The 17,997-nt window shown below is 44.2% G+C and overlaps 1 protein-coding gene across 3 annotated transcripts in view; it reads right to left on the reverse strand.

Moving 5' to 3' along the window:
- Positions 1-570: 570 nt before the first annotated feature.
- CASP7 (caspase 7) overlaps positions 571-17,997 on the reverse strand; it is a 52,110-nt gene continuing 34,683 nt past the window's right edge. For all 3 annotated transcript variants that reach the window (XM_003904270.3, XM_003904269.3, XM_009215381.4), the window contains exons 3-7: positions 10,298-10,434; positions 9,688-9,816; positions 5,947-6,122; positions 5,135-5,264; positions 571-2,172 (exon numbers count right to left, since the gene is read on the reverse strand). In XM_003904270.3, the coding sequence (XP_003904319.2) occupies positions 1,943-2,172; positions 5,135-5,264; positions 5,947-6,122; positions 9,688-9,816; positions 10,298-10,434 (802 nt within the window). In that variant the 3' untranslated portion in view covers positions 571-1,942. The remainder of the gene's footprint in view (positions 2,173-5,134; positions 5,265-5,946; positions 6,123-9,687; positions 9,817-10,297; positions 10,435-17,997) is intronic.

Genomic DNA, 17,997 nt, shown 5'->3' on the forward strand with positions numbered 1-17,997 from the left:
TTATGTTATCTGATTTTACTGCCAAAATTAATAAATGGCAGCCCATCACAAACATCTTTCTAAGTTGATTAACCCTTTATGTGAAGAGTCCTGGCTTCCCAAGTAATTACTTACTTATTAGTGTACTAACTTCAAAAACATTATATTATGTATTGAGGTCAAGTCAATAGGGTCAACTCTTCTTTTTTTTTTTTTTTTTTTTTTGAGACAGAGTCTCACTCTGTCGCCTAGGCTGGAGTGCAGTGGCTCGACCTTGGCTCACTGCAACCTCCATTTCCTGGGTTCAAGCGATTATCCTGCCTCAGCCTCCTGAGTAGCTGGGACTACATACAGGTGCCCACCACCATTCCCAGCTAATTTTTTTGTATTTTTAGTAGAAGTGGGGTTTCATCATGTGGGCCAGGCTGGTCTCGAACTCCTGACCTCAAATGATCCACCCACCTCGGCCTCCTAAAGTGCTGGGATTACAGGCGTGAGCCACTGCGTCCAGCCAATAGGGTCAATTCTTATCCTGTTTTCTCATTTCTCCATTGTCATAAATGACTTCAAAAGGAAAGCAAACCGGACAGGTTAGGAATTAAGCAACCACATTTTTAATCAATACATATGAACATTTGTTTGTTAACCAGTTACTATTAGGCAGAAAAAAACAGTCATTTATCAAGATTTCAAAAGATAACACCACCTTGAAAATAAAGTGCCAAAAATCTTTGCCATAAATTCTTCCTCACTTACAGAACTAAAATTAACAAATATTTACTCAAAATAAGGCTTGGAATTATCTAAAAAGTTCCAGATATATTTTAAAGCTATAACAGATTTTGCACATAAAGCCAAAACAGATTGTTTTACACATACATAGACTATCTGACAACCCAATGAATAAATGATTGAATGGATGAATTGTTGAGCATTAGTGATTACTTATGTTCACATTATGGGCCAGGCTTACATCCATTTCTTGTTCTTCTCCTGCCTCACTGTCCCTTGCTCTTCCAAGGCCCTTGGTAAGGTGGCTTCCAGGTAGGCCTGGGCGGTAAGGTGCTGGTGGAAGATGTGAGGGCAGGAGAGGTGAGACCAAGGTATTCTCTGTATCTGACTCAGTTCAATCCATCTCAGGCAGTGGCTTTGTCCTTGTCATGGCTCCACTTTCCACAATCCATTAGTGGTCCTACCTCCCACTAGGCAGCCCCCACCATGGTTCCAGCTCCTCTGGATGATCCTACTACTAGACTCAGGAAACCAAACCTCTTCCCATTATCGTCACAGCCCTGGGTGTGTTAACAGCTTCTTGCTATTTGGCTTCTCTTTTATCATCTATGTAAGTCAATTTCCTGTACTAAATTCCCTCTGTTGAAACACCTAGAATGGTTTCTGTTTTCCAGACGGGATCCTGATGGATACATATCAGAATCATTTAGCTTTTTCTCCTCTTATCTGGAAATTTTTGCATGAAAATCTGCCCTAAGCCAGTGAAAAATCATTCAAATCACACTCAATACCCACATTCTGCAATAAAGGTCAGTAAATATCCCCTTGGCTGTGTTTTGTCAAATACTGGGATTCTCTTTGCCAAGTGCAAACATGACTCTGCCTACCACTGTTACCACCAATTACAGAGGACACAGCCACAAGCTTTCTCCAGAGGTCACTTTTGTTGCATGTATTAAGTCTAATAGGTAAAAGACATACAAAGAGAAAATTAATCTTAAGAGAAAGTTACACAGTTACCAAATGAATAACATTATTTAAAAAGTCTCTGAAAATTCAGAGAACAAAAGACAGCACCAGAAAGTTTCTTCCCTGTTGAATCAATACATTTTCCCGAAATGAAAATTCTGGAGAATTTCTGAATACTTCAAGAGCATCAAAAAAAAAAAAAAAATCTGATTCATTAATGAGTGATCCATTGCTTCTCAGCTAGAATGTACCCCTGATACGGCTAATGATTGAAGTAGAGTTCCTTGGTGAGCATAGAGACCACACAGGGGATCTGCTTCTTCTCATGGAAGCATGGGTCATCAGACTGAGACTCAAAGTGCCTGGCGACTCTGTCATTCACCCTGGTGAGGATCTGCATGATCTCCAGGTCTTTCCCGTGCTCCTCCAGGATGGAGCAGAGGGCTTGCACAAACCAGGAGCCTCTTCCTGGGCTCCTCCACGAGTAATAGCCTTCAACAGGAAAGAAAGGAGATAATCAAATCAGCTAATTCTGACAGCTGCTCCACTCACCAATGAGACTGACTCTATGGGGCTTTTACACCTGCTTTTCAGAAATGATTTCACTCTACTCTGCACACAAGTCATTAATGAGAATTATGCTGGTGTGCTCAGAGAGCAAACATCTGAGATTTAGAGGGTTGGCATGAAGATGCTAGAAAATGCTTTGGGTATTTCAGTACGGAAATCCTATGACAGACAACATCACTAAGGGCCAGCCTTGGTGGATGGAGCCAGGGTACTCTCCTGTGTTAGCCTGATGGAGGTACCCACCTGATAAATATCAGATACGTGGGTGTGAAACAGATCCGCACATGCAGACTTCCAAAGGAAATGCTGGAGGTCTACTCCACAACTCTGGAACTCCTCACTACCCTTTGGGGGTCAGTGCTACTTTCTAATCCAAATCTACTAGAGAAGGAATTTGCATGGAACCTTGAAGAATTCTGAGATGTGTTCCTGCTGCTGGGGTACATGGGAGTAGAGTTGGACCTTGCTGAAGAAATCTAGAGGCACGAGGAAGCTGAATGCCCAACTGTCTGAGGGGCAGGGCCAGGACAGCCTGATGCCCTGGGAGGACAAATCTCATCCTATAACTCCCTAACCTAAAACAGTTTGCTTGCACCACTTTATCTGGGTCAAGTTCAGGCTGCTTGACACAGCACACAGGGCCCACCATGACAGGGCCACTTGCCTACCTGTCCTGGTTTGATCCTGGCCATGCCCTGTCACATCCAATGCTATGGACTGAACTATGTCTTCCCAAAATTCATTTATCGAAGCTGCACCCCATAACGTGACTGTGTTTAGAGGCAGGGTCTTTATGGAGGTAATTAAGGTCCAATGAGGTCACTAGGGTAGGGCTCTGATCCAAGGGGATTGGTGTCCTTATAAGAAGAGACACGAGAGACCTCACTCATTCTTGCTCTCAATCTCTGCCATATGAGGCTATAGCAAGAAGGTGACCATTTATGAGCTAGAAAGGGAGCCCTCACCAGAAAGTGACTTAGCCGACACCTTGATCTAGGACTTCCCAGCCTCCCTAACTTAGAGAAATAAATGTCTGTTGTTTAAGCCACCTCGTCTAAGGTATTTTGCTATAGCAGCCCAAGAAGACTGATATACCCTGCGATCCAGCCCCGAGTTTACCAAATGCACTGGGCTATCCGGCCCCTCAGTACTCCGTCGATAAGCCCTTCTCTTACCCATGTCGTTTGAAATTTTAGGCTCAGTTACAGCAGCTTCTTTTTTTTTTTTTTTTTTGAGACAGAGGCTCACTCTGTCGCCCAGGCTGGAGTGCAATGGCACAATCTCGGCTCACTGCAAGCTCCGCCTCCCAGGTTCATGCCATCCTCCTGCCTCAGCCTCCCGGGTAGCTGGATTTACAGGTGCCCGCCACCATGCCCCACTATGTTTTTTTTTTTTTGTATTTTTAGTAGAGATGGGGTTTCGCCATGTTAGCCAGGATGGTCTCAATCTCCTGACCTTGTGATCCACCTGTCTTGGCCTCCCAAAGTGCTGGGATAACAGGCGTGAGCCACAGTGCCCAGCCCAGCAGCTCCTTTTTAACATAGCTTTTCTCATCTGCCTCCTTGCTCAGAGCACCTACAACTCTACCACTGGGTTTGTTTACACAGACATAGCCCCCATTACACCTCCTCCCTCTGAGGAGCAGAAAGACCAAATTATTTTCTATCTTATGCCATCCTTAAAAACTTGTGAAGTTATCGCTCTCACAAAATCCCATCTGTAGATCCTGCCAGAGCTGGTTTTCCAAACACATCAACCTATTTACTGTAACCAGTACCCTGGTGCCAAATACTTGACACAACTACTATTACAGCTGGGAAAATTCTAACTTAGTGCTGGTTTGTACCCAAAACAAAGGAAGGACTTTCATTGAACAGACTCAGTGAAATGTGGTGCTCAGTAAATAGTGAGGAGGCGTGCCCATTGCTGGCATTTTCTGGAACCTGTGTACAGGCTGCAGTGTGAAGGAACCTTGGCTGAGCCACAGCTCTACTGTGCACTGAAATCTCTACCTGACCTTAGGCATATCACTTAGGTTCATCCAAACTAAAAATTATTTTATTTTATCTGTAAAATCAGGACAGGAATAACACTTTTCCTAAATACTTATAGTATTATTGTATATGAGAAAAAATACATGCAAGACACTCTGTATTGTAAAGTACTATAGAAATGTGTGTCCTTATAATTTCCGAAACACTACTAATAATAAATGAATAAATCATTTATTTATGAATCATTCATTTATTAATGAATAAATCATTCATTTATTTATTTATGAATGAATAAATCATTCATTTATTTATTTATGAATAAATAAATCAGCTTTCCTGGAGAGAAAAGTGAATGCATTTCTGCGGTAGGCAGAATAATGGTGCCCAAAGATGTCCATGCCCTAACCCTGAAACCTATGAACATGAAACCCTATGTGGAAAAAAGGACTTTGCAGATGTGGTTAAGGGTATCGGACTGACATGGGGAGATGAGCCTGGAGTATCCAGGTGGGTCCCATCTAATCACAGGCATCCTTTCTCAGCTGTGGTCAGAAAGCGAGCACTGTAACGACAGAAGGCTCAGAAAGATGAAAAGTGCTGGCTTTGAAGATGAACGAAGGGGCCACAGCCAAGGAATGCAGGCGGTTCTAACACGCCACATAAAGGCTGGGGAATGGATTTTCCCTTGAGCCTCCAGAAGGAATGGAGCCCTGACAACCTGTTTTGGAGTTCTGACCTCCAGAACGGCAAGATAATACATTTGTGTATTCTAAGCCACGGTGTTTGTAGTAATGCATTACTGCAGCAAGAGGAAACGAACACTGCCCCCAAGTCTGTGTTTTGATGACGGAATGGACTAAAGTATGCTTGGCAGACAATGGACGTGATACCTGGAACCGTGGAATAGGCGAACAGGAAGTCAGCTTCCACTGGGATCTTATATCGAGGATTAGCATCTGTGTCATTGATGGGCCCCGAGTCAGCCTGGATGCCATCATCGAGCTCTGTCCCTCGGCAAGCCTAAGTATCAAAGTAGACATCATTCCATGTAGTTGGGAGCAGAAATGTATGTCCTGTTCACTGCTGTGTCCCAATACCTAGAACTGTGTCTGGCATACTTAGGAGCTCAATGATAATGTGATGAACAGATAAATGAATGAATGTGTGTCAAATTACTAAGCAAAGCAAATAAAAGTATTGCAATGTCTTAAAGAAACCTTCATAATTTGTGGCTGGGTATGGAGGCTTACACCTGTAATCCCAGCACTTTGGAAGCCTGAGGTGGGTGGATCACTTGAGGCCAGGAGTTTGAGACCAGCCTGGTCAACATGGCGAAACCCCATCTCTTCTGAAAATACAAAAATTAGCCAGGCATGGTGGTGCGTGCCTGTAATCTCAGCTACTCAGGAGGCTGAGGCAGGAGAATCGCCTGAACCTGGGAGGTGGAGGTTGCAGTCTGCCAAGATCACGCCACTACACTCCAGCCTGGGTGACAGAGCGAGATTCCATCTCAAAGAAAAAAAAAAGAAACTTTCATAATTTGTGATCCAGTGGAAACACATATGCTAACCATTCAGAGATAGAAAAATTAAACCCTAATTTGAATACGGAAACAGCATTTGGATTTGTAAAAATGATGCCATCCCTGTCACTCTATAATCTTTTCCCATTTTCAAGTGTAGTGGCATTGAAAAGAGGTTACCTGAATGAAGAAGAGTTTGGGTTTCTCTAAAAGGGTTTTGCACCTATCCCCCCGAAAATGGGCTGTCAAATCCTTTATTGGTGTGACACCATCTTTCCCATAAATTAAATTTTCTTCTCCGTGGCTTAAGAGGATGCAGGCGAAGCAGGCGGCATTTGTATGGTCCTCTTCAGAAGCTGCAAGCAAACAATACGAACATTGAAGAGTTAAGGTGTAAGTTCTGGGGGGCCTCAGATGCAGCATTTCCAGAGGCAGCCTGGCAGCTGCCTCTGACTACTAGAGGGGTACAAGGGAGGGGAGGGGAGGAGCTGGGGACTGGGCTCCCTTCAAAGGATCAGACTTACCTAAGAAGTTAAGAGAGAGGGATAGGTACAATGTATGGGGGCTGATAGGTGTGGCCCTGCTGTTGGCTAGTTTTGTGACATCAGGAGTGTTACTGAATCATTTTGTGCCTTGGTTTCCTTATCTGTACATTAAACATAATAAGCATCATGCAAGTATTTGTTAAAGAGAATAAAATATTATACTAAGCGCAATAAGCCAGTCACTAAAGGGCAAGCACTGCATGATTCCACTTTCAGGAGGTACCTTGAGTAGTCAAGATCACAGAGAGAATATAGAACGGTGGTTGCCAGGGGCTGGAGGAAAGGGGAAATAGCCAGTTAGTGTTTAACAGAGATAAAGTTTCAGTTATGGAAGATGAAAGAAAGCCTGGAGATGGATGGTGGTGATGGTGACACAACCATGTGAATGTCATTCTGATCTATACAGTTAATAATGGTTACAATGGTAAATTTTATGTTATATTGTATATTTTACCACAACTAAAGAAAATTAAAGAAAAATAAATAAAAATGCTAGATTGGCTGTCCATTTAGGATACTGAGGAGAGGAATCATAAACCATGTAGCCAGCTGGCCCAGCTAGAACTCACCAAAGGCTCTGTGATACTAACTAACCAGCTAGAGGGTAACTAACCATTACTTTTAATGCCAAAAACCACAATTACTTTTGCACCAGCCCATAACTAGCTAATATACATATCCTTTCTTCTTCTCTATGATTAATGAGGGGGAGGAATAATATTTAGAATTTCTTGAGCAAATACTACGTGCAGACACTGATCTAGGAACTTTACATGAGTTATTTTAAATTCCTACAGGACTGGAAGTAGGCCTCTTTTATCTTTATTTCACAGATTTAAAAAAATGGCATCTCGGAGAGGTTTCATAACCTTTTCCAAAGGTGGTACGACACGTTGGAGCCTTGGGGCCGTTTTTCAAGCCCAGGACACTGTGAAATCCAGCTACCTCACCAGTTCCAGGCAGAGCAAGAGTGGCCTCTCCCATTCGAATTACCAAGACACTTTGCATCATCTGCACAGTGATTCTTGTATTAGTTTTGATAGTAGAGGTATAAGGCAATGGTGATGAAAGTTGGAGTTCTTAGCTTATTTTAAGATTACACAAATTAGGACAGTTAGAAAATGGAAGTTTTGTCTTCACTGGAACTGACTGCATGTAAAGTCAGAAAAAATAAATGCTTTACTAGTTTCATAGGACAATAAACAAGAATTCTCTGATTGTGACATGCCCTGGGCTTGGGCAGAATGAATCACCTTTCAAAAGAACAGAAACGGCCGGGCGCAGTGGCTCACGCCTGTAATCCCAGCACTTTGGGAGGCCAAGGCAGGCGGATCACGAGGTCAGGAGTTCGAGACCAGCCTGGCCAGCATGGTGAAACCCTGTCTCTACTGAAGAAAAAAAAAAAAAATTAGCTGGCTGGGCATGGTGGCATGCACCTATAATCCAAGCTACTTGGGAGGCTGAGGCTGGAGAACTGCTTGAATCTGGGAGGTGGAGGTTTCAGTGAGCCGAGATTGCACCACTGCACTCCAGCCTGGGCGACAGAGCGAGACTCTGTCTCACACAAAACAAAACAAAACAAAAAACAAACAGAAACTACAACTGGGACAAGTTCATATGCCTATCTGGGCCATTATACTTCTCGAAGCATGCTCACAAAATTCCTCTTGGCTCATAAGCTTCCTCACTCTATCCCTAAGAAACAGCAGGAGATGGTATCATAATCTGCCTTTCAGGAAAGCAAAAAAAAAAAAAAAAAAAAAAAATCAGGACAATGTGGTTGCCTTGCCTGGGTTGCCTGTTAGAACCTGGGCCAGACCCAGATCTCAGACTCCTGACTTCTAGTCTGGTCTAGGACATGACCTACTAGGGTACAAAAGGTAAGCTTGTAAGAGTCAAGTTGGAGGAAATTAGGAAAAACACCTAGTTTAAAAGAAAAAAGATGGTGGGGACGTTTTTTGTTTTAGCTGCGATGTTAACAAAAACAGCAGTGATTTAGACTGTGTTCCTATACACTTCCTGTGGGTCTGTGTCTAATGAATTGATAGGATGTTACTTTCAAACACTTGTCCTAAATGCCAGAATACGCTAGGTGGCATCCATTAGAGAGGGCGGTATAACAGGAAACGCGTTTGTCCTGGAGTCAGAAGACCAGAGTGTGGGTTTCAGTTCTGCCCCTACTAACTGCACCGTTCAGTGTATCGTTCATCCTCTCTGAAGCTCCGCCCCTTCTTTTATTTTTTATTTTATTATTATTATTTTTTGAGACAGAGTCTTGCTCCATCACCCAGGCTGCAGTGCAGTGGTGCCATCTTGGCTCACTGCAACCTCTGCCTCCCGGGTTCCTGGGTTCAAGTGATTCTCATGCCTCAGCCTCCCAAGTAGCTGTGATTACAAGTATATACAATGCCTTCCAAGGCCACATTCGGCTAATTATTGTATTTTTAAGTAGAGATGGGGTTTCACCATGTTGGCCAGGCTGGTCTCGAACTCCTGACCTCAGGTGATCTACCCATCTCAGCCTCCCAAACTACTGGAATTACAGGTGAGACACCGCACGTGGCCCGCCCCTACATTGATAAAATGAGCATAATATTCTGTTGCCCAACATTGCAGGGCTTCTGTTAAAGATCTAATGAAATAACTTAGTGAACATGCTATATAAAAAATAACATAGTTCTAAAGTATATGGGAATTATTATTCTCTATCCGCCACAAGGGAAAAGTTTACACTTACACTTCATTCTGGGAAGGATGACATGGATTTGTTACTTCCCAGGAATGAGTCTTTTGAAATTGTGACCATTCTGTACAGAAGAATCTATTTCTCTTGCTGGACTTTCAGCTGATTTCATCTTTTTACAAAGAGACTGAAGGCTCCTGAAAGAAACCTGCCTACCCCAGGACAGGTATGGACTGGTCAAGAGGGAGGGAGGTTTCTCACACTGAAATTCCTCTGCCCTGCACAGGCATCCTCCTGAGATGGGCCTGGCCATGGTGGGAGGATCGCCTCCCTTGGGTGCAGGAAGAAGACAGATGGAGGGGCGGTAGGGGCTCAACTTTTCTTTTCTTGAGACAGGGTCTCACTCTGTCACCTAGGCTGGAGAGCAATGGTGTGATCATGGCTCACTGCACCCTTGACCTCCTAGGCCCAAGCAATCCTTCCACCTCAGCCTCCCAAGTAGCTGGGACTACAGGTGCATGCCATCATGCCTGGCTAATTAAAAAACAAACAAACAAACAACCATTTTCGAGATAGGGTGTTGCCATTTTGCCCAGGCTAGTCTTGAACTCCTGGGTTCAAGGGATCCTCCCACCTTGGCTTCCCAAAGTTCTGGGATTGCAAATGTGAGTCACCACTCCTGGCAGCGCTTACCTTTTTTAAGCACATCTCGCATCTTTGCACAAGAGCAGTCATTATGGACTATCACGTCAAAACCCAGACTTTGGAAGCACTTGAAGAGCGCCTCGGCATCTTTGTCTGTTCCGTTTCGAACGCCCATACCTGTGGGAATCAAGTAACGAGTCCACAGGTGAGCATCCCCTGGCTGAATACCACATGCGGGTACCAGTGGGCCGGGCGCTAAATGTACCGGCGCCAGCTGCAGCAGAAACACTCCAAGTATATACAATGCCTTCCAAGGCCACAATTTAAATGAACTGAAGCAAACTCAAAGGGGAGGCTAACAGTGCCGGCTGCCACAACAGGTGAGCCTCCTGGTAACACTCAGCTCCCATCAAAGCCAAGGCTCTCCTGGATTCTCAGCCCTTTGGTCAAAGCCCTGCATCAGCTAATACATGTGGTGGGACTTTAGACTGAACGTTCTCCATTTCCACATAACCCTTTCCCCTGGATACAGCAACCCCGCCTTCAGAGGGGCTGTCTGCCACAGTAGGGGGGTGCAGCATTTATTCCATAAATGTCTGACACAAATAGGAGAAGATGAAAGGGAACCAGAAAGATCAACCCACGCCCACATACCTACCTGTCACTTTATCAAAGTTCTTGTTGTTTATTATGATGCATTTGCCCATCTTCTCAAAATTCATGTTGTACTGATATGTAGGCACTCGGTCCCGGGTGGTCTTGATGGATTGCTCTGAGACATTTTTCTTCTTCTTACTGGGGAAATATAAAGTTCCATAGTCAGGGGCTGTGGAAGTGTGTATAGTAACGCCTCTTCATTTTACTACTGGCGTGAAAGGGGGGATGCCTAAGAAAACTGCAATATCCTTGAAGAAAAGACCTGGCATGGACAGACGGCTCTGTTTAATTGTCATGTTTAAGTGGAACAGGGTCCCCTGGCAAATTTTATTAGATGCCAGAGAAATGCAAATTATCACAATGTGATACCAGTACAAGCTGACCAGAATGGCTACAGCGTAAAAGACGCAAAATGTTCAGCCCCTTGGATTAACAAACATTGCTTGGTGGGAACCTACTTTGTACACCCATCGTGGAAAACCGGCAGAATTTACTGAAATAGAATGTATACATAACCTATGCCAGAGCAACTCCCCTGGGAAAAGTAAACACATTCACCAAGACGGGTCCACACATATCACAGCAATACCATTCAGTGATGGCCTCCAACAGAAAATAATCGGTACGTCCATTCGCAGTCAAATGTACACATTGTGGAATATTCATCTAATGAAATACTACACGAGAAGGAACAAACCACCGCAATGTGAAGCAACGTGAATAAACCTCACAAATGTAACACTGAGTGAAAGAACTGACATACAAAAGGGTATATACAAAGTTAAAAAGAACAAAACTAACAGCTAGGATCAGAAATCTGGAGATGGTTTTCCCCACGGTGGAGATCAGAGACCAGACGGACACGGGGTCTTTCTTGAGGGTGAGTCATATTTTGTTTCTTGGTACGGGTGCTGGTTACATGTGTGTTTCTGTTGGTGAAAATTTATCAGTATATGCACGTTCTATGTGGATGTTATGTTTTAATAACATTTACATTAAAAGGGGGAAAAAGGCACAGAAGGATCACAACAAAAAAGTAGGCTCTTTCCAATCTCCAGACAACTGGTGGTCCAGTTTGCCAAAAGTCTGGCAGGTAGGCACTGTGGTGGGGCATGAGGCACTACGGAGCGGGCAGAGGGACACATTGCCAATGAGGGTGGGAAGCCATCTTGCCAGCCATCCATGCCAATGTGAGCTCCAGGAGGAAGACATTTCTCTGTTCCGAAAATCACTGAATCCCCAATAGGGAGAACGATGCCCAGCATATAAGTTGCTCAGTAAATATCTGTTATATAAATGAATGAATAGAATCATATCCACTTCATTTGACAGATATGGAAACTGAGGTCCACAGGGAGACAGGGTTGTCCCAGGTCACCCAGCTAGTGATGGGCAGGTCCAAGTCCGCAACCCTGTCCCCCAGAGTATTTGCTAGAATGATCTGCCTGCCCTTCTCCCATGGAGCCTAGCCAGAGTTAGAAGCAGCAAAATAAAAGTCAAAACCCAGCTTGTTACCTGACAAACATGGGGTCAAGGGTACTGCACTTGAGTTGTCATGGACTTCCATGGTTGGAGTTTCTCAGAATCTCTGAAAGGACACGGCCTTCCCCCTCTCTGCCCCCACTCCTATCTTACTCCAAATTACAGAGGAGCTCTGTATGTCTAAGCTGCAGATGCTGTATTGTTGTTTTTCCCCTTGAACATGACTTTATCCTCCACTTTCAGAAAGTCAAATTTCTTCCATGTGGCCATTTTACTTTTAAAAGAGAAATGGTCCTGAATCTGTTTTGCCTTCTCTGGGCTCCTCCGCTGTTTTGTGTTCCGTCTGGTTTACAGGGTGATGCTGGGTTTTCTTCACATTTCCTTCCACCAAGAAGCAACACAAAAGAGCGCTGGACTTGGGGCTAGTCGGAGCTCTGCGTCCACCCGCCCATGTGACCTGATCCAGTGAGTTTTTACCCTTTGCAGAGCACCAACTTCCTCTCATGTAATGCAGTCAGTTGCACGCAGTAGGTGAAGCATTTCATGATCATCACAAAATTAGATGGGAGGTGCAATGGCAGCAGGTACTTCCTGTGATGTCTCCCCACCTCCTGCCCCTTGGAGATATATCAGCAAAGGGAGTTTCTGCACTGTTCAAGGACACGTTATTCAGGCAGCAATAGGATTTCCTTATTGCCACCCTGTTAATGACTGCTATTGACAGCGTTCTCTGTACTTTTTAAAATATGTGTGCACAGCTTTTCAAACACACAAAATCTCTGGTCTTTGATAGGCGCCTCAGAGGTAGGTAGAGGGGGGATAATCATGCCCATTTTACAAGTAACAATAATAATTAACAATTGTCAGTGCTTACTAGGGGCCTGGATATTGTTAAAACTCTCATCTGCATGTCCTCACTGAATTCTGATAGCAACTCAAAGAGGGAGGCAGATATCATCGTAACCCCCTTTAAGGATGAGCTGCGGAGACTTGGGGTAGGGAAGTAACTAGCTCACGGTTGTGAGGGGGCACAGCAAGTCCAAATCCAGGCAGTTGGCCACGGATTCAAAGAATTAAAATTGTTATAAAATCTCCATACTGCTCAAAGCAATCTACAGATTCCATGCAATCCCTATCAAAATACCAATGACATTCTTCAACAGATAGAAGAAAAAAATTCTAAAATTTATATGAAACCGCAAAAGACCTAGAATAGCCAAAGCCATCCTGAGCAAAAGGAACAAAACTGGAGAAATCACATTACCTGACTTCAGATTATACTACAAAGCTATACTAACGAAAACAGCATTGGACTTGCATAAAAACAGACACACAGATTAATGGAAAAAAAAAGAGAAAATCCAGAAATTAATCTATGCATTTACAGTAAACTCATTTTCAACAAAGGGGCTAAGAACATACATTGGGGTAAGGAAAATGTCTTCAATAAATGGTGCTGGGAAAACTAGATAACCATATGCAAAAGAATGAAACTGGACCCCTAACTATTGCCATATACAAAAATTAAATCAAAATGGATGAAAGATTTAAAGTTAAGACCTGAAACTATGAAACTACTGGAAGAAAATGTTGGGGAAACTCTCCAGGCCATTGGTCTGGGCAAAGATGTCTTGAGTAAGACCTCAAAAGCAGAGGCAACCAATGCAAAAATAGTACATAAGTCCAAAAGAAGTATATTTACGTAGCTATTTCTTATTAGTACCTGCCACCTATGGGCCAGGAGCTTTATAAAATCACTGCATGTTCTCACAGCCATGCTGCCTTTGTGTAGATAAGAAAATTCAAGTTCAGAGTTGGTATGTGATTCCTAGTGATCTGACCCCAAAGGGTGTACTTTCTCTACCAGACTATTTTTTCTTTGAACAAACACTGTTTTCGATACTAAAATTCAGGACAGGACTCTCATCTTCCAGGTTACTTTTGTGGAGGGTGGAATATAATCTGTGACCTTTCTGAAATTAGGTCTCCTGGCCCAGTTAACCCCTCTACCAAGGTAGTTTCAGGGTGGGCTTCAACCAGTGCTCTCCACAACCCTTCAGAAAACACCAGAATGGGATAAAAGAAAAGAACACTGAATAGGTAGAGTTTTTATTTATTTATTTATTTATTTATTTTTGAGATGGAGTCTCTTTCTGTCACTCAGGCTGGAGTGCAGTGGCACGATCTCAGCTCACTGCCACCTCCTCCTCCCAGGTTCAAGCGATTCTCATGCTCAGCCTCCTGAGTAGCTGTGACTACAGGGGTGCACTACCACGCCCAGCTAATTTTTGTATTTTTAGTAGACATGGTTTCACCATGTTGCCCAGGCTGGTCTTGAACTCCTGACCTCAGGCGATCCACCCGCCTTGTCCTCCCAAAGTATTGTGATTACAGGTGTGAGTCACTGTGTCTGGCCTAAAGTAGGTTCTTAACATGTCAGCTGAATTTCAGAGCAAACTTCCTGGGTCCTGCAGCTAATTTAAGGCTATTCAAAGATCCTAAGAGTAGCATGAAGTCTAGCAGGCTGGAAGTCACAGTTTATGCACTAAAATCCTTTCAGAGATAAAGTCCTACTTCTTCTGTGGTATGGATCTCAATGATGATATCAAAGTAAAAACAAGCTGGGATTTTTTTTAAAGCTGTCATTAGCTCATCCTCAGTGATGAGCAAAACAAAACTAGCAAGCATCCTTTATGAGAAAAACAGAATTAGATATGTTATGTGAAAAATAAAAGGACTCTGGTTCTATCAGAATAAAATTTGGAAAATTAACTGGTTACATAAAAAGAACACAACAGAGGAAGAAAGATAAACACTTTAAGAAAACACTGTCCATGGTTATGAAAAGTACCTTAAAATTGAATATGAAATACGGTCCTTGGTCCTGGTAAATATCTCAAAAGGGTGATACCTAGCCTGCCCCTAAATTGAACTTCTATTTTTCAAAATGAACTTAATATCTGCTTCCTCCTTCTGGATTTGAGTCTGCCAATATTAATTTCTCCTTCTAAGCAAAAGAACTTAGCTAGTCTGCCCCTAAAATGAACTCTTATTTTTCAAAATGAACTTGGTATCTGCTTCCTCTTTCTGGATTTGAGTCAGTCAATATTAATTTTTCCTTCTAACCAGAATAGCTTTTTGTTAAACCCACATCTTCCCAGACCACAGATGTGTGTTTGTGAGTGACTATCAATTCAACCCCATTGAATTCATCTTCCTAAGAAGAGCTGGCTTTGGGAAAACTCCGTCCACAGCTTAACTTTGAAGAAGCAAACCCTGATGATTAGACTAAAGCATGTAACTGGAGACAAAGAAAAGGTGCAAATGATTGTCTAGAAGGCATCAGGAGGAAAGCATCAGAAAAAAAGGGGGAGAGGGACGAAAAGTCCACTGCTTATAGATATATTCGGCAAGAATGAGAGTCTAAGAGATTAGGTTTCCACCTAAGAGCTGTGTTGTTTTGGGGTACCTTCTTTCCCGGGGATTATATCCCTTTCACCCCCATTCTCCCTTTGAGGCTACAATGAGAGCCACCATATTGGTAGAAAGTGATTCGCCATCTGGCCCACTTGACCCTGCAGCCACCACTGATTGGTCCAGGGGACACTTGATCCCCAGGCTGGGCCAATCAGCCCTCTTCCCTGGGAATTTGAGAACTGAAATTGAGAAAATGGGTCAGTCTCTGTCAAGGTGATTAAAATGAGAGTTGGTGGCTGCCATGTTTTACCATGTGGCCTGAGGAGCCAAGAGGGCAGACTGGCAAAGATTGGGCAGAACAAAGCCAATAGATAAGAGAAATGTGGGGATGGAGGAGGAGAGGGGGTAATGTTCACCCAAGATTCCTGTGAGCCTGAGTGTTCCTTTAAAAAGAGAAATCAAGCGGGGCACGGTGGCTATGTCTGTATTCCCAGCACTTTGGGAGGCTAAGGCGGGCAGATCACCTGAGGTCGGGAGTTCAAGACGAGCCTGGCCAACGTGGTGAAACTCTGTCTCTACAAAATACGAAAATTAGCTGGGCGTGGTGGCGTGTGCCTGTAATCCCAACCTACTAGGGAGGCTGAGGCAGAAGAATCACTTGAACCTGGGAGGCGGAGGTTGCAGTGAGCCGAGATCATGCCTTTGCACTCCAGCCTGGGTGACAGAGCAAGACTCTGTCTAGAAAAAAAAAAAAAGAAAAAAAAAAAGAGAAACCAGATCCCACCATCACCACTTAAAGCCCTCCCAGGGCTCCCTGTGAAACTCTGTTCCAGGGTTTCAGAAGCCTTCAGGGTGTCCCTGCTGTCCCAGCTCTGGTGCAGCTCTCCCCTGCACAGCTCAGACCTGCTTGCGGAGGATCACAGGGCATGGCAGGACCCAGGGCACCCACGATGGTTCCTGCCCAGTGGAGCTGGCCACTGTCCCTTGGTCTCTTGTTTCTGTATGCAACCACCCTAGTTCACTGGGCATCATGCTGCTTGCTCCCTCGGGCCAGGACCCTGGAAGGCTCAAGCTACATCATCTTCTGACCTGATGTCCACCATTGCCTCCTAACTGGCTTCTCTCCAAAATGAGCTTTTAAAAATGGTAAGGCCAGCTGTGGTGGCTCATACCTGTAATCCCAGCACTTTCCAAGGCCAGCGTGGGCAGATCACGAGGCCAGAAGTTCGAACAACCTGGGTGACATGGAGAAACTTGGTCTCCACAAAAAATGCAAATAAATAAATAAAGCCAGGCATGGTGGTGCACGCCTATGGTCCCAGCTGCTTGGGAGGCTGAGGTGGGAGGATCACTTGAGCCTGGGAGGCAGAGGCTGCAGTGAGCCGAGATCGCACCACTGCATTCCAGCCTCGGCAACAGAGACCCTGTACTTTAAAAAAAAAAAAAAAAAAAGATAAATCCAGTCAGATTAGTTCCTTGCCCAGAGCCATCCAGTGGTTTTCTCACATGTGGGAAAGGAACTCCAGGGTCCTGACCACAGCCCGCAGGGCCTACATGAGTTACTACCCTTATTATATCCACTTTTTCCTTCCCACTCCTGCCTCAGCCTCCGGAGTAGCCGGGATTACAGGCGCACACCACCATGCCCGGGTAACTTTTTTTGTATTTTTAGTAGAGATGGGGTTTCACCATGTTGGGTAGGTTGGTCTCAAACTCCTAACTAGAGGTAATCTGCCCGCCTCGGCCTCCCAAAGTGCTGGGATTACAGGCGTGAACCACCGCACCGGCCCCTGCTTTAACTTTTAAATTCGTCACCTGATCTCAAATTAGAGCTATATTGTCTCCTGCTAGAGTATAAACTCTATGAGGGCAGGACCTGGACTACTTCACTGCAGTTCCCCAGCTTCTACAACAGTGCCCAACACATAGCAGGTGCCCAACAGTGTTTTGTGAATGAGTGAAGAGCGTTTCCTGCTGAAGACACACCACAGTCAGAGGCCCTGGGCCACCTCTAGTTTAGGTGGAGATCAACTAAATGGAGCTGCCATCCTGCCTGGTGACCAGCAGGACATGTCAGGGGCAGGTGAGGGAGGGGCACACTGGTACCCGTACTTCCATTTTACCAGTTCTTGTTGCAAGGCTGCTGCAGACACACTCATTAGGTACAGTCTCATTAGGCTCAAAGTTCACATATAGGAAGAGAACAGATTTCTGAGAGGGAGTTGATTCAGGGCAGCCGCTTCCTGCTGATTCTGCAGGAATGCAGGACAACTCTTTTGCTTGAGTATTTCTTTCAGGTGGGAGACCTAATACTACGTGGAAACATTTTTGGAGTAATAAGTTTTCTTCCCTCATTTCCCCCGACTCTCCCATTTCCAATGTTGAACCTTCATAGCACACCTCAATTACAAGAGCTATCTGGCAGACATAAGCTTATTCAATTAGTCACGCGCTCCCACAATAACCAGGTTGGATCATAAAGGGAGGGTTCTTTAATCAAAATCACATAGTACTGTAAACAAGAATGAGGAAGCTCTTTACGTTCTGATGCGGGACAATTTCCAACAACTCGTGTTAAGTGCAGAACAAAGTGCAGAACAATGGCAGCAGTGTGCTACCTTTTGAAAAAAACTGAGAGGAACAGAAAATATGTTTAGATTTGCTCGTATCTGCATAAAGAGACACTGGAAGGATGGTGCAGTAGATAAATCCATGGATTCAGGGGCTGGACTGCGTGGAGTTGAATCCCTGTTCTACCACATAGCTGTGTGACTGTGGGCAAGTTACTTAACCTCTCTGTGC

The sequence above is a fragment of the Papio anubis genome, chromosome 11 (genome assembly GCF_008728515.1).
Source record: "Papio anubis isolate 15944 chromosome 11, Panubis1.0, whole genome shotgun sequence".
In the NCBI taxonomy this organism is placed as follows: Eukaryota; Metazoa; Chordata; class Mammalia; order Primates; family Cercopithecidae; genus Papio; species Papio anubis.